This window comes from Zerene cesonia, chromosome 15 (genome assembly GCF_012273895.1).
Source record: "Zerene cesonia ecotype Mississippi chromosome 15, Zerene_cesonia_1.1, whole genome shotgun sequence".
Taxonomy (NCBI): domain Eukaryota; kingdom Metazoa; phylum Arthropoda; class Insecta; order Lepidoptera; family Pieridae; genus Zerene; species Zerene cesonia.
Window position 1 is genome coordinate 3,346,610 of NC_052116.1, and position 17,868 is coordinate 3,364,477.

The 17,868-nt window shown below is 32.4% G+C and overlaps 1 protein-coding gene across 1 annotated transcript in view; it reads left to right on the forward strand.

The window, feature by feature from the left end:
• The first annotated feature begins 546 nt into the window (after positions 1–546).
• The window catches only part of LOC119832456 (Down syndrome cell adhesion molecule-like protein Dscam2), a 36,651-nt gene continuing 19,329 nt past the window's right edge, over positions 547–17,868 (forward strand). Inside the window, exons 1-17 of the mRNA XM_038356125.1 lie at positions 547–712; positions 4,692–4,908; positions 8,124–8,269; positions 11,099–11,257; positions 11,609–11,737; positions 12,194–12,299; positions 12,723–12,921; positions 13,126–13,345; positions 13,554–13,701; positions 13,950–14,116; positions 14,231–14,321; positions 14,565–14,743; positions 14,961–15,106; positions 15,184–15,319; positions 15,664–15,783; positions 16,456–16,641; positions 17,080–17,224. Of these exons, the coding sequence (XP_038212053.1) occupies positions 679–712; positions 4,692–4,908; positions 8,124–8,269; positions 11,099–11,257; positions 11,609–11,737; positions 12,194–12,299; positions 12,723–12,921; positions 13,126–13,345; positions 13,554–13,701; positions 13,950–14,116; positions 14,231–14,321; positions 14,565–14,743; positions 14,961–15,106; positions 15,184–15,319; positions 15,664–15,783; positions 16,456–16,641; positions 17,080–17,224 (2,528 nt within the window). The 5' untranslated portion in view covers positions 547–678. The remainder of the gene's footprint in view (positions 713–4,691; positions 4,909–8,123; positions 8,270–11,098; positions 11,258–11,608; positions 11,738–12,193; positions 12,300–12,722; positions 12,922–13,125; positions 13,346–13,553; positions 13,702–13,949; positions 14,117–14,230; positions 14,322–14,564; positions 14,744–14,960; positions 15,107–15,183; positions 15,320–15,663; positions 15,784–16,455; positions 16,642–17,079; positions 17,225–17,868) is intronic.

The window sequence follows — 17,868 nt, forward strand, 5'->3', positions numbered from 1 at the left end:
ATTGACAAGAAGAAAAAAAAATCGAAGAAGAAAATCTGGTTGTGTAGGTGCCGGGAAAGCGCCTATACACCACCAGCGTTACTTTTTTGTTGTTAACCGTTATAGGACGTAGTGATCACTTAACATAAGTTTGCATTTGCTTGATCGGGCGTAAAAAAAACTGTAGTAGTATAGTATTATTTTGTGTAAAATAATATGAATCCACTATAATATTAACAGATTACTAATAACAATGGAAGGGAACGAGCATACAAAAATGACTAACAATATACAAGCAAATTTTAAAACAATGTTATAATATATGCTAAAAGTAATCTTTGTACTTAAGACGAAATACTTTAAAGGAAAAGCCTTCGCAACGGGCTGTATCACTTAACCTACTTTATGAAGAAAGCGTGCGAATATATGTAATGAGGATATTATACTAGGACTTTTAAGTCTACAGAGGGATTTAATTGAACCACCCATGTCACAGCATCCTTATCATTGCATGAGGGTTCACCGCCTACATGTACACAGAGTATGCCAGTCCGCGCGCGAATGCAATACGGTTAGGTCGTGTACGGGGCGAATCGAAAACTTTTGCGATAGCTTTCGTGAAACAATGATTGCACTGAATGATTATAGGACTGAACAGTGACTATGAGGTGCATTAGTGAGAAACCATGCGTGTGAAAAATGAGGATGTGTTTGTGTGAATTCGAAATGATTGGTTAGTTATTTATTTGATAATAGATTGATTGTAATAATTTCGAAAGTCAATTGAACGGAATAATTCCGATCTAAAATTGATTTTTTAATTAACTATCTGGAATGTTTTTAATAAAAAATTATTGATATTATTTTCGTACTAATTAATATTTAATTTAAATGTAAACGTAAATATATAGGATAAATATTGTCATATTGTAGTATTACTTATGTGTCCCTAGAGAACATGAAATATTAGTCGAAAATATTAACGCATAATTAATTAGTGATGAATTATTCTACTAAAATTATAATTAACATCACGTGATATATTTAAATTCATGCCTCGTCCCAAATAAGCATTAAGAGGGAACCTTTTAGAGCTGAGTGCAATTTCATATAAATTTAAAAAATGTCTACCTAGTACGAATTTTTTTTCAACGGTTATGCTTCCGAGGCGAGTTAGTGGGACTAAATTATAGCGACAGTTCGGTATGATAAATGTTCTGAAGCTGTACCGGTATTTTTAAATACGTTTGTTTATATCTCAATATTTTTATCAAATCGTCTTTATGTAGGTAAGCTTCATACATTATGGGATACTGGGGCTTGAAAAATATGGAAACAGTATTTTAAATGAACCGACTTTGGCTTATTTAAGAAACTTTTATCACAACCTACCGTTCTCATTGTAAAGTGACAAATTATTTTTATGTAAGATAGCTAATTAAACACAGAAACAAAAATAGTAACCCAATTTCATTATCAGATAAAAAAATAATAATTAAAAGAAAAATTAGATTTTATAATTTACACTTTATTTGTTTTTTTATTAGAAGCAAATACATAAGTGAATTTAATTCAATTATATATACATTTGTCATAAGTAGAAATATGAAAAGTTTATTTATAATACCTTCTTATGTTCAGAAGAATTATTTTAGAAGTATTAACTTAACCAAAACTTTATACAAACCAAAAAGAACATACTCTAATAGGTTTTCTTCAACAAGTGGCGTTAAATGTGATTGATCGAAAAACATTGTCCCAAAGAGAGGCGAGGAAACTTCATTTCAATGTTTTTAAACTAATATCGCAACAGATTGAAGAGAAATTCCAAAACTTTCTTATATAGAAAAAGATACATTAAATAAGAAGAGAACTTATATTGGGAGTATACTTTTATATTTCATAAAATATTTTAAAGTCTTTGGCTGGTTTAATATCGTAAAATTAAAAAAATTAAATATCTTTAGGATTTACATATTGATTTCTTAGTTTTTATTGTGTACATATGTACCTACCATATCCTAAATAGTTTAATATTAAATATGATTTTTAATATACTTTGTACTTAATATTTATCGCGAAACGGTGTAATGTTTTAAATTATATGAAAGTTATGTGGTATGCGAGTTGATATTAATTAATTATTTATATCAATGGCAATATGTAATGTGTAATAATCGTGTGTACGTAGGTAAATTTTGTATAATATTATTTTTAATAAAAAAAATTCGGCTGTGGTAAGCCGAAAAGTTTATCCTTTTGTCAGTTACTTATTGAAATGAATTTAATTGGTTTGTCTTTATCCGAATAGTAAAACAATTATTTCAAAATTCAGACATATTCGTAAAAATCTAATATATAAAATTCTCGTGTCACAGTTTTCGTTGCCATACCCCTCCGAAACGGCTTGACCGATTTTGATGAATTTTTTTTGCTTATCCGGTATCTATGAGAATCGACCAACAACAATTTTTCATACCCCTAAATGATAAAAGTAAGGCAGAACAGCGTTTGCCGGGTGCAGCTAGTATTTTTATAAAAACATTGTACATCCGAAAACATTACTAATACAAAACATTTAAAAATATTTAACATGAAAGGAATTCACCATTCATCGAATAGCTGATAAATTTATACTTTGTAAGTATTTGTTTTTGACGGATACACCTGCTAGACAACTAGAGCAAGGGCCTGCGATGATCAGACCTTCGTCAAATCGTTACAGCTGAAAGTTCCCTGTCCACTGTAGAGGCACGTACAGGTTAGAACAATCCCGGGCTATGAAACTTGGCTGGCAGTGGCTTTGGCAGATATCATAACAATAATACTCCTTAAAGTAAGAAAGTTTTTTTCACAATATATTTGTAATTTTTATTGATTTAAATATTTGAATAAAGCTTATTCAAACTTGATCGCCAATCTTTTTACCTATATATAGTGGAAATACACAGATAAATACTTTTAGATTTTGTGATTTAAAGTAGGGCTGGCTGTCAAAGTCATTTTGGATTATTAAACTAGATTAGATGACCCTGAGGTTAATTGTAACCTATGCTTATTCAGACTCATGTATCCCTCTGTTAGATATTTTAGCGTAAAACAGTGTAGCGTCACTTATCCTGAATCTAGAGGAAAAAGTACTATATATCCTTAAGGATTGAAAAATTTTCAATCCTTAAGTATATATAGAACTTTTCGAGACCATCAATCGGGGCTATACAGGCCGGCCTGTTGTGAAAACTGGCCGAGGATTTTTTTCTTTTCGATGCAGAAATTCCACCTTCTTTACTTCCACCACAAACTTTTACGTTTATTATATTAGTAGGATAGAATAGGAATATGCAGTACTCTACTACTATTTTAAATTTTTGTATTACATTTTTTACAATTACATTTTAACGTACCTAGTCGTTAAGAAAAAAAAATCCAACCATTTATATAGTGTTTTATCTATGGATCAGTATAGTATTAGGTATATTATCTGTGCTATGATCTAAACCTTTGCCAGTGTCCAAACTTGTCTTTGCCACGGTACACGTGAGTATGGCACTATAACACAAAATACAAGAAAAAAGAAACAATAATCATAAATTGTTTATATTGTTAGAAATCAAAGTGGGACAGTATTGAATGTAAGTTTGAATGTTCGCAATTCTACACAACTGCCTAAATTATGTTGTCAGTTTATAACACGTGTCAGCCAGTCACAATGACTACAAAGTGAGGGTAGCTAGCCCGAACATTGAATAATCAACGTTTGAACATTAAGACACAATCCATACCAATGCGCCGTGTTTCTAAGTGATTCGACATTTTATAAGATTTGATAGCTCAAGAAGTTTTGATAAGTTATGTAAAGTGACATCTATATCTTATCTGTCAATTATTCATCCAGAAGAGTATTAATCAAAACACATTTATATCCGTCACATACAAACGTATATCTATATAATTTTAAAATGTTAAAAATATAACTTCGCATTGATTATTTATAGATTAAGTTAAAGTTATAAGTCCTCATTTAAATGATAATTTACTCATTTTATTTTCACAAGTTTCATAGGTACGTTCCTTTGTTTTAATTTATTAACAAATTCTGAAAGCATACATTAATACTATATTAATCTGTGGCATAGATTTACAATGTCATTTGCAAATATAATTAAATACAATTAAATACATTCGATTTGAATGTGATAAAATAACGCATTTTTGAAGTAAGTGAATTTTGCAATTAGTGAAATAATTTTTATTGCATTTTTTAATACATTTGATATTCGTTTAATTTTTCATAATATTGTAGAAGTATTTTTTGTCTGTATTCCAAATACTATTTTCATTGCTTGATGGAATTTGGCGGGATTTATATGATGTATGACTATAATGCTGTTGGATAAAATTGTGAGTCTGTTAAAAGAATATACTACTAAATAGAAAAACGTTAATAGTATTAAAAAAAATAACTAGATTATTGCAGGTGTGCATTTTTATATGCATTCATATTATTATTACCTTAAATATGTCCGTACTAATATTGAAACTTATCAATATGTATTGGTCAAAATTAAGTCGTAGAGTTTATTTTTATTTTTGTTTTCATAGCATTAAATACTTTATGAATAATTGAATGAGAAATAGATAAATAATCTGTAATATACAATAATTCTTTGCTAAAATCTCGCTACAATATTGACTCCCACTTATTGTTACAGGACAAATACAATGGGCATTAGTGGTTATATTAGCGATTGGTCTAGCCGCCAGCACGGGAGACAAACGGCCTCATTTCACCACCGAACCTCCTCCGAGGGTCCTATGGCCGGCCACCAGAGGCGCTTATGCAGTCTGCCGTGCGAGTGGTCATCCAACACCGGATGTCCATTGGGTCACTTCGGAAGGACAAGTCATCACCACTATACCTGGTTTACGGTATGTGGTTTTATATGATATTGATTTTAGAATATATGTAGTGTTAAGTGTCATTATTTTAAATGGACAGCTTACGAGCTTGTATGTTGCGTCAGTTTTGTTTAAACGTACCGTTGATGGTTTTTATTTACTAGTACATAAAGTGTGTTTAAATTGCTATGTAGTGGACTGAAACTTAATTTCTTAAATTCACTTATAAATGATATTTTTTATAACAATAAAATAATAAAGAATAGCTTATAACAAAACCTATAGATATAAAATATGAATGAAGGAGGATATAAAGGAGGTTTTAAAACCTCCCTCAATGTCGCTACTCAATTAGATTTTAGAGCTTTCGTAGTTCAGTGTAAGTTAACATTTCAGGTAAACCTATTCCTACCTCAAAATTAAGTATAAGTAAAAATTTAACTTAATGGGTAATCTTATGAATTTAGAAAAAAAAAATTATTAAATTTAAAAATAGATCAATGGCCATGTGTCCGATAGGTCATTTCACAGTTACCATATTAAAGGATACAACTCAAAATATTAGTTATACGTGTTCACATAACCTTACAATAACCAGTAATCAAAATTAATAAATACACGAAAACTCTTATATTGATAAGATGTTGTAATACAACTAAAACAATTTATCACAACAAATTAATTAAGCCCCGACAAACTTGAGTCCTCATCCAAAGTTCATATTAAACATACTGAGGTAACCGCAAATGATATGTCATAACTAATTCGGTTATCCTCATAGTTAATAAATTGGGCCGCTTCCAATTTCCAATCGAGGTTAGAAGGAAGTTATAAGACGTGTCCGAGCGTGCCGAGCTGAAAACTTTCCTGATATACATATGAAGTGAGCTTCAATTACTGGCTGTACGTTTGCTTGCCTCCATCAAACTATTACGCGATACACCTTACATATAAAGTTCAATTATTTTGCACATGTTCGACATACGAAAACAACATTTTATTTCCTCTATTATTACCTAGATAACAAATATTTTTGATACCCACAAAATGCAGAAGGTTGATGTAGGTAGTTTAATTTAAAATTTGTGGTATTTACCTTCGATTTGGTACAGAATTCACTTGGAACGTGGCATTAAATACAACGATTCTATGTATAATATCGAATGTAATGCCGTAAATTCATGAACATAATAAATTAAAGGTCGCAATTTGTTGAACTAATTTCGCATTCAATTGGCGTCGGCCGCCTGTTGGACCGAAATGTACCAATATCGTCTTAATAAAAAGGTGATAATAAATTAGTTCAAAACTTGCCCGAACATATTTGAAGTTAGGTAACATAACGATATTCTGGTACGTGACTAACTTTCCACTCTTGTTTGGAAAGCACAATATTCAATGAATCCGTCGACATTGCCTATTCAAAATAATTTGTTTGACTGGGTTATTGCTGAACTTGTAACTTTATTGCATCGTTAGTGAGTATTGTAGGTATTGGAATAGAATCATTGAGAAAGCTCAAGAAAATCTTTTCAATATATTGTATGTTTTAGAAGACGGTTTGACAAACTGAAATGGGTGGTTTTAATACAATGACGGTGCAAAGTGTGAAGAAAACGATTATGGTGACATCTGACTTATGGAACGAGTGGTGAACGGAAAGAAAAATTGGAAAAATACGTGCTGACAATATATTTTCTATGAGCTAAGAATTGTTATGTTGAATGTGTTTTTCTAAGTTAGTTTTTCTTTTATTCGTTTGTGTTTCGTAATGATATTATCATCAGTATATGTGAAACTAAAAGATTGTGATTTGTCACTCGGCAAAATAATATCGCATGTGTTCTAAACTTTATCTTGACGTCATGTAAAAAGTAACTTCTTCTTTATTTATTACACTAACAGACTACACGACAACCGCAACAAGTTCTATTCAATTTAATTTCAAAATCAATTTGAAAATAAAATCTAACACATGGTGCACTCGGGTTGTAACTAACTTGCGAATTCGAGATACTGAGTATGAATAGCTGATAGCAAACATAGCGCTAAATATACCCTAAAGTAGAGGAATAAAGTTCATAGTTGAATGCAAAAGTTAAAGGCAAAGTTACTCCATTCGACTCAGTTCTAGTAATGTTGGCTTTTGCTAAGGTAAGCGAAAGTTGGACACTTCAGAGGGAACTCACTTAAAATTGACTTAATTAAGAACACCGTGACTAATGATCCTTGAATTTTGGATAAGATTACATATTGCCTAATTTGCTTTTTCCATCGATTGCTAATTGGTTTTATTTTAACAATCAATATAAGTCAAAATTATCTTTTTAATGACTTGAAGATGATATAGAATCGTATGAAGCTGTTAATATATTTCGCAAGTACATATATAAATGAAAAGCAAACTTAACTTTTTACCTTAATAAATAATTAATTTTATGTTTTATTTGTAAAAGTTATAAAATGTTTTAAAAATAAAAAAAAAACATTCCACTGGAGAGTGTGCCGGTGACAAACATTCGCAAAAAATGTAAAATATCGAGGTTAAAAAGAATGTAGAATAGGAAATAGAATATTCTCATGTTTAATTAAATATTCTAAATTCCAATGTGATTGAACCTATTTTTAATAAGAAGTTGTTTTTAAGTCATAAAACGAGTCGTTCGTAAATGCTAGAAGTACATTACCATTAACAATGAAACTTTTCTAAGTTTGATAATGTACTGATCTTCGTTGGCTCTTAATTGTAAAACTTAGGTCGTAATGGACTTAAAAGCCATTGTTATTCTTGTATCGGCTGAATAACGGAAACTTGGGAAGTATTGATGGTTATTGTTGAACATAAAACAAATATTTTGCAGCTACAACTTTATAGCATAAACTCCACGGCTATCTTGTTATGAATTATTAATTAGGACGCTCTGTTTTAAGGTTATAATGATTACCTATCCCATTTTTGTTTTAACATTGAATTTACCTGAGCTGCTAATAGTAGGTAAGCTTTCATTGTAAACGAAAATTGTTTCAGAAATTGAAAAATATTGCTATTAGGTACAAGCGTGTACACAGTACACTGCTCATTCAACTTATTTATATTTTTAAAATACTATTATAAAATAATATTTATTTGTGGTATTGTTCCTCCACACAGTATTCTTCTGAACTGGTGATAATATTCATACTGCAGTGTGTAATTTTATATCCCCTTGTTTAAAATACAAAAATATAATTGTTATTTTTTATAGGCATGTGCTCAGCGATGGTAGGCTGGTGGTGGGAGCTCGCAGGTCGATGGTCGACGCTGGCGGGGGTGGGAACAGTGCTGTGTTGAGGTGTAGAGCATCCAATAGAGCTGGAGTGACTTTATCTCGACCGATGCTTTTGCAACCAGGTAATGTTTATTATAAATCAAATCTAAAAAGCGTGGGTGAGTTAGTAACTAACTAGTAGTAGTTAAGTTAGTAGTAAATTAAGTATCTTAAGCAAGCCCTACCGTCTGACTTGACTTTGAGTGTTAAAGACACATTCAAATACTTTTTCTTTATCAAGTGCCCAAAAAATAAGTATTTTTAAACATCTGAATTGAACATAGTGATATTCTATAAAATAGACAGTAAAACGACGCTATAGTTTACTGCGTTATTGAGGTCAAAGTTTTTGTGAACTTTAGTTATGATACAATCCGGCAATTATTTCGATGATGATTATTTAATTGCATTCATGTACAGAAATTTTAATAATTGGTTTATATAAACACAATTGGATGGAATTATTGACAAAATGATTTATATTCAATTTCATTAAAAAAAATTACATGATGTACCTAATTGAATAGAGAGGTAATCCAATTATCAGAAATGAGATACGTAAATATAAATGGCAGGTTGTTCGTTAATTCGAAATGTTGTTTCGACAAATAAAAATGAGACGGTAAAATAAAAATATAAATTGCTTACGAGAATATTGGATAATGTATGCTCCGCGTGCTTGAAACATAATAATATTATTCACTGCAAACAACGGCGTCTTGTAATAAGCAAATGTACGAGAAGGGCAAAACAAATTACAACTTTGAGTCGAGTTGGACCAATTAAATTTCAGTTACATTCCGAGGAAATATGGAATAAAATGAAAACAGCCCACGGCCGCTCGAGTTTTTTTCACAAGAGAAACTTTTAATTAAGGGATTAAAAATGACATAATATGAAGTTTGAAACAAGTCCTTTGTTCGAGCGTTCGAAGGAAAAATTTTAAATACATAGCAATATGGTACAGTAACGTTCAGAGCTGCTCTTTCACCCAGTTCTTATTTAGCTACACATTTTAGTACAGTCGCAGATTATTAAAATAGTTACCTACTACAACTTACTCTGCACGAAACGTTAATTTTTTTTACTTCAAGGTTTGGATTATTAAAAAGACAGTATGATTTACATTTTTCTAATATGTTAATTATTGTGAATATCGAGAAATATATTTGATTTCGAAAATAAATGTATGTATGTATATTACAACGTACATGCCATTTTAGCTGCGGGCTAATTGTGATCAAAATAATATCAAGTTAGTTTAGCTAATATTAATATATTCAATCCAATTACTTTTCTTTATAGAAGATCGCAAAATTTCAATTAAAAATCGGACGACATGATATTCTCGGGAATTGCCTCATTATAAAGATTCCATAAATTTCCAATGATATAGCGTCGTCTTTTAAATTTTATTAGAGACACAAACAATTCGTGAACATTAGACAAAAAATTAAATATTATTAATCGCAGATGATGGTAATTTAAAGTATAAATTCATATAATATGTTGTTTTTTTATGCCAATAACAAACGAATTACATTATATTTTGTACAATGAAATACCCCACGCCAACAGAAAACCGGCGAAATAATAGCATGCTATTGTGTTTCGTACAGTGAGTGGGGTAGCCAGTTCATTCCTTCTTCCCAGTCAGTCAGAGGCAGTTTGAGCCTCTGCGAATGTTCATGGGCGGTGGTGATCGCTTACCATCAGGCGAACCACCAGCTCGATTGCACGCTATGACATAAAAAAGTATGATGTTTTTCAAGATTATTTTGTTACTTTAATTACGTACGTAGAAGGAAACCTATTAATTCAAATTTAATGACAAATGTTGTTAGATAATTTACGACAGTTTCAAAGCCATAGACTTTAACGTAGAGATTTAAGGCACCATATTTTAATATTTTCTTCGACAATAAACTTTACTACAAAGGCGACATTGAAAGGCAACAAATGGGAGCTAGAAGCTTATTCTTATTCAAATCGCTTTCAAAGAAAGTATTCGACACTTTGGTATTGTGATACTTCTTGTGAAATAGCTGCCTATATGCCACGAGATTTTTTAATTTAATTATTTTAATCTACACTGAAACCTAGCAAATGTTTATTGTTTAACAATTAAAGATTTTTCCATTCATGATGACTGTTATACTGAAAAAAGTTCCAAATTGAATTCAAAGGCATATGAAAATGTTGGAATAAAAATTAATTGATGCCATAAATTTCTCGGTAAACAAGTATTTTCAATTCTCGACGACGATAATGAGGCTTCACAGACAAAACAATGTCTATTGCAGTTCGAATCGATTTATTATTATTGTGTGCTTAAATTGAAACTGAACAGAAATAAAAACCGAAATAATATTGCGTTCCATTCAATACTGAATTTATTATTGAATGCTCCCATTGTTATGTTGTTTGTATTAAAAATAAACCTTTTGTTTTAAAGCCTCGTTAATGTTATTTATTCGAGGGTTTACGTGATGATAATTTGAACATTATTTACTACGAGGTTCAGTTGGCTGAAACTATACAAGAGCATTATTAATTGAAGTTAATACTATATGCCTTTTTTATATTATACCTAATTAATATGATGTAGGAATAATTATCTAATGATATATGGAATGTTCGTTTGAGCATCCATTATTAACGCTTTGGTTTAATTTGCTAAACCACCACACTTTTTTCTTTCAATTATATTTTGTATAGTATTAGCTTTGCCGCGCACTTTCACCCTCGTCTTACAATATGTAATATCTGCCTTTCTCCATTAATGGATTATCAAAAACTGCACGAATTTTTTCAATCGGAGCACTTGTTCTTGAGATAGAGCGTTCACATAAACAAACATCTCTTCAGTGCTATATTGTTATTTATTAACACAGATTTATTTTGTCATGCAGTGGAAGACAATGTGTTGGTGCATTCAGTTCGACAGCTGATTCCTGCTAAAATGGGAGGCTCTGTGCTCCTGCGGTGCGAGTTATCGCTACAGATAGGCTTTGCTGACGTCAAGTGGCTACAGGACGGGTTGCCTCTAGCCACTGGTTATATGGGCACAGGTATATATTAATAATGAATTTATAATATGTACCAGTCTTAATGCTATATTTTTTCCTAGAGGACAAATAAATTCAGGTATAATATTATATTTTATTGTATATATTGTGTTTTGCAAATGGTGGGATTGGAAGATGGCAGTATATCTGGATTTACATATAATATGAGGATGCCAATAATCTCTAGCTTATTAGTGAAAAGCTTTCTTAAAATTAAATATCAAAATTAAGTATCACATTTCCTTATAATAGCGCTTAAAGTTTTCTCTATACAATTTTTATTAATTCCATCATTTTAAAAAATAATATAAATTAGTAATAATATACATTATGTTATTTTAAAATATCCCATAGACACTCGATGGATATCAGGAGCTGGAGGGTTGTTGCTCGGTTCAGATTTAACACAGGCTGATGTTGAAGCTGAATATTCATGTATTGCTGTTGATACGTCCAGTCCTACTATCAAATTAACTACAGATGGTAAGAACGATAAATGTTGGCTATATGTTTTTTTATTGATTTTGTTTTTCCAAGATTATAGATTCAATATATTATACTGCTTAGAATGAAATCTGTCCAGTTCTCTGTATTTTTGTATAATTAAAAATATAATCGATTGAAATAACAACTGAATAATGGTGGAGAATAAGCTAACATTGCAATTCTTTTATTCATATATATATTTTTTTGAATAAGTGACAATAGAAAATAACAAACAATAATTTAAAAAAGATTTCACATACATGTAACCGACACATACCTACATATTATTTTCGTTGTTTAATTGCGCAGTAGAATGATATCAAAAACAAGTTTAGTTTAGGTCGGATATAATAGATTTGTTGATGTAATGAAAATATCGGAGATAAAGTTGTATCTGATAATTTATCATAACTACCAATAAAGTTGTATTTATTTCCTAATGGCGTTCTATAGAAAGCAGTTGGCTGGAAAGTGTTGAAGTAAATTCGATTGAAGCTCGCGCAGGCGACACAGTTATCCTGCCTTGCATCTTACGACATAGCAACAGGCATACTATCACGTGAGTATACTTAGGGTGTAAATAGTAATAAGATCTTATAGGATAAAAGTTTTATATCATGAGGTTTTTTTTAATGCAGACGCTATTTAAATAAAATGTATTTTCTTAATAAGTCTTTTTTTGGAAAAATCTTCTGGTCGATGACGATTCTTATGATTATAAAGATCTGTGATAATAACAACAATTTTTATATAATTATATGAAATATACTACAATCATTTTTATAATAGCCCATATCATCATCTTTAATTTGACAACATTTTGATTTTTATATAAAGGAACACGGCGGGAATTTTTCTTCAACCATATACAGTAAACATTACATATAAGTCATTGTTAATTAATATTTGGGGCACTTGTCTAAACTTTGTCACGTAACGTAAGCAGTATTTAAACCTCGCTGCACACCGCTCGGTCCCCTAGCTGGCAGCGGCAGGACGGCAGCGGCGTTTGGGCGGCGGCGGGTGAGGGCGCGGTGCGGCGCGGCGCGCTCGTGCTGGCCGCCGTGCGCGCGCACCACGCGGCGCGCTACGCGTGCGCCGCCGGCGACTCCTCCCCCAGGGTCATAGTGCGGCTACTAGTGCACGAGCCTCTGGCGGTTACTGTCACCCCAAATCCGTTGGTAAGTGCGGTGATGGCACGGAGAAATCAAGGCCGGAGGAATTTCCTTTTCCTCACCCTCCACAGTCCATTCCTTCTTTGCAATTGTCAATTCTTTTCTTATCCCTTTTCTCTTAAAAAAGCTCGTGGAAACAAGTTATCCTATCATCAGTTTATAAATAACTGTACAACAACTAAATCCAATTAAGACTAGCATCATTTCCAGATGCTAGGCACGGGCGGATCTGGCAGCTTTAACTGTTCAGTATCCGGTGGGAGGGGTGGGGTAGTCACCATCAGCTGGCAACACGAGGGCAGACCTCTTCACTCTCCTCAGCCCAAACTGACCCTGGGACCAGTGCGGTCACATCACGCTGGCCTTTACCAGTGTACGGCGTATGATCACTCTGATTCTGCGGTTTCTGGGGCTGAACTTGTAATCGCGGGTAATCTTCTTTGCTAAATATTTTGTTGTTTTGGATTCTTCGTGACAAGCTCTGATTATTTTTTTATTCATCAACATGTGAAATTAAATGACATTATTAATGAAATAAATACATTTTATCTCTAATGAGGCTTTCATGGAAAATATCTAAAATTGCCAATTATTATAATGCCCTATTAGAAAGATTGAATGTACAAAATACGCTTTAGACAGACCTCCAAGACTGATAACAACATTCAGTGAGGCCATAACACGAGTTGGACAGAGTATCGCTCTAAGATGTGCAGCAACTGGAATTCCTTCTCCAAGGATATTCTGGACTTTGGACAATAGACCTCTTCCTTCTGCACCTGAAAAGTAAGTCCAAACCGAAACAAATATTTCATAATTTTTACTCATATAGTTTGGTTATTAATTGATGTCCTTGACATTTAGATGAATTTTTACCACTTGCTGATAAAGTCCCTGGTAGCCTGTTTAACGCTTATGGACGTATCGTTTTTGTTACGTCAATATACTTTGAATTGACAAACACTACCAGAAAATTGTGAAGGGTCATTCTTGTTTTTACCTCAATTTATAGTAAAGAACTATATTGATTTTAGGTATACAATAAATACCAGAGCGGAATCACTACCAGGTAGTGAGGAAGGCAATATTATATCAACGTTAAGTATAACTATCAGAAGCGCAGATGAAGGCGGCCGATACGGTTGTAATGCTACTAACTCTGGTGGATCTCAGGCGCATTATGCAAGGCTTAATGTTTTTGGTAAAATAATTATTGTAAAATAGTACACTATTTAATAGTTATTACACAAAAACTGATCAATTTAGAATAAATAAATGCCCGTATTTATCTTTTTAAACGTAAAGTTATTTTTAGGTCCACCGAATATAAGGTATCTACCACCGATGCATGTGAAGGTAGAATCTGATGTGACACTATATTGCCCATATTCCGGATATCCTATTAAGTAAGTTTTATTTTACGATTTCTTTTATATTGATTCATAATTTGATTCATTCATAGTTCAGCTGTTGAAGACGACCATGAATCGAAATAGTGCGAAAGGAATTAATAAAGTTAAGAATAAACGTTAAGTTGCATTCAATTCAGAAATTGAAAAACTTCTTTTTAGTATTTTAAAGTGACAACCTTAATATGTATTAAGATATTTATGTTTGACCACGGTTTACTAAGAAAAGCCTAATTTAAGGGAAGTCATTTGGAGACGAGAGGATGGTTCCATCGTTGATTCGCCGTTAGATAATGGCGATGAAAGAGGCATTCTAAGATTGGCTTCAGTCAGAGGCTCAGCTAGTGGGAGCTACACTTGTGAAGTGAGGGCTGAAAGCGGGGAATTAGCTAGGCGAACTGTTCGCATTGAAGTTCATAGTAAGTATTTAATTAAATTTGATGAAAAATTTTTGTCTTTCATTCAATTTTATTAATAGAACAGACCGGTAATATTTAAATGTAAAACAAAATCTACAAACTTATCATGGACATTGTTTAAAATATTTCTCTATATATATAGCAAATCATGATTGAGATTTCGATGATTAATTAAGAAATAATTTTGGGTTTCATTATTCGTACATTTTTACCACAGAACCTCCGAAAATAGTTCCATTCCAATTCCCCGAAGAATTAGAAGTGGGAGGAAGCACGCAAGCTACGTGTAGTTTAGTATCTGGAGATAAACCCATACAGTTTTCTTGGCATAAAGATAACTTACCCATCCCATCAGTATTAAAAGTAAGTATTTCAATGAAGATTGAAGAGCGAAAATACATTTCTTGATATATTTTGAGAGAGATGTTTTATTTTCTCAGGTTGAACAAAAGAATATGGATTTTTTCACAATATTAGTGATACAAGATTTGAATTCTATGCATAGCGGAGAATATTCGTGTAGAGCGACCAATGATTTTGGGACAGTTAGTCATTCTGCCTCTTTAATTGTTAAAGGTAGGTGTCCGATGTGTGAATTTCGGTTGTAAACTTTTGTCGTTACGAAATTATATTCTCTATTTTCTACATAAAAGTCATAAATGAGTCATTTCAACCATGGGAGAGATTAAATGGATCAAATAATAAAACTTTTTTTGTGACTGTTTTCATATTTTAAAATGAGGTAATTTGTAAAATAAATAATTAACATTAAGAAATGAAACATCGTTATGTACTGTAAACAAACTCATGTGTTCAGACTAATTTAACCAATACCATACCATACCATGGACATGCATGGACATGCATGTTAATACCTTTCAATGAAGAGTAAGATGATAAACGGAACAGTCTCGTAACAGAGGCACCACTGTGGGTGTGGCGAGCACAAAACACCTCAGTGTCAGCCGGTGCGGCCGTGCTACTGCCTTGTTCTGCGAAGGGCCAGCCTATGCCTAGGATTTCTTGGGAATTTTCTTCAGGTGAGAAACTATGGGCAACTTCAGATCTTTATTTTCGTGATATATTTAAAATGTTTATATTCATGTAAGTCTATATTTTAGTTGATTTATCTTTCATTCCAATTTCTTTTCCATTCGATTTTACATAATTGAATATATTGATGATCAAAACATTGAAGAAACTGAACAATCACTCCCAGAGTTGTCATTAAAAGTGAAAGAGATAAAGCACTATTTAAAATATTGTCAAATTATTTTTAGATGTCAGTCAAATGTTAAATTGAGAGTGAAAACTGACATCAAGTTGTCAAATCAACTCTAGACGCTTGATATGAGCGAGGGGTAGATACTCACCGCATGCCCACATCATCATGTTAAATTATTGTACTTTCCAAATTGTCAACCATGTTATATTAGATTTCCGATAAAATGACATAATCCAGCTAAATCAAGCTACAAATATGTTATCTGAAAAATAGGGTTATAACTTGCGGTCATATTCTGTAGGTTCCGGTGGATAGCCATATTTAAGGGTTGCATCGTCACGGTGTAGTATGACTATTTAACCGTAGAAGTGCTACCACCTAGTTAAACCAAGTCTGGCATCTACAACAGTCTTCCTTTGCACTAGCAATATTATCAAACTTGACCAAGCTAGATATATTGATATTTGATAAAGTTTACTTCTAATAGAGGGTGAAAACTGGCGTCACATTCTATGGGGTCAAACCGAATCGGCCGATATGAGCGAGGGCTCGCTGCTCGCGGACGGCACGGTGTGGGTGCGCGCGGCGACCCCACAGCACGAGGGCTGGTACCGCTGCACCGCGAGGGTACAGCACTCCTTCCTGCACCACACCTTCTATTTGGATGTTAGGGGTGAGATCATATATGGAAGGAAATTATCAATTGACTTATATTAATAAAAGAGGAGATTGTCAGTTTGACTGATTCTTCTTTGTGTCTGTTACCTCATAACTTTTTACTGAGTGAATTAATTTTTATGATTTTTTTTTTTCTAATTGAAAACTGGTGCCTCCTGATTGTCCTCCAATCCTATGATGACAATTTGAAGACGGTTTAGTTTTCTATTAAAAATCGTTATTATTATTTATTTTAAGATATATACATATATTTTTTTTTCTTTGTTTGGGTTTTTGAGTTTTCGGAAAAGTTTTTTTAACTCAATCTCAAATTGGGTGTCACTTACAATGCACATGTTTCTGGTAAAAGTTAACACATATATACCAAAATCTTATAAGTACTCATAGAAAAACAAAAAAAATGAAGACTTTAAATTTGCATCTCTTCGTACAGAACCACCTAAATTAACTCGTGGCGGAGGTGGCGGGGAAACTCAGTGGGTAGTCAGAGGGTCCACGGCACGATTGACTTGCTCAGTTCGCGGCGAGCCTGAAATACACATACATTGGACGCACGACTCAAGGCCGCTCGCTTTGCAGTAAGTACTTACATTTACTTATCCAGTATTTTATATTTCATATTTCTGTTACTTTATATTGCTCTCCAAATTAAGTTTTCTAGGAAGAAAAGTGAACAAAGATTACTTCATAGAAACCTATATTATTAAAGTTTGTTGAATAGAAACTGTCTTTTCTTGCTAGAGTAAACTGGTGAAGGATGGAAAGCAGTAATTTATTTAATCTATATTATCTTAGAACGGATTAACCGATTTGACTGAAAATTTGTGCAGAGGTAGCTTAAAACCAGGAGACGGACATAGGTTTATCCCGGAAATCCAACAGGAACGGGAACATTCGAGGAAATCGTTTCTGCGACTATGCGGGCAAAGCCGCGGACGTGAAGCTAGTCCTTGATATAATTTAATATGTTCCACGTAAATTATAATATTTTATGTATTAATACTTAGTACATTTGATGATGTTCATGCTTTAGTCGACAAAGTCGAAACTTTTAATGGAGGTACAATTTACACGTGACAGAGAATATTAAAATAGTTTAAAATTACTTCATTTTCAATTAATAAATTTCTTAACTTTGAGCATAAACCTTAATAAACGCCCTCGCCTAGATTTATATTGGGTTTTTATAAATTTAAACATACAGATCATAATCATCATCATC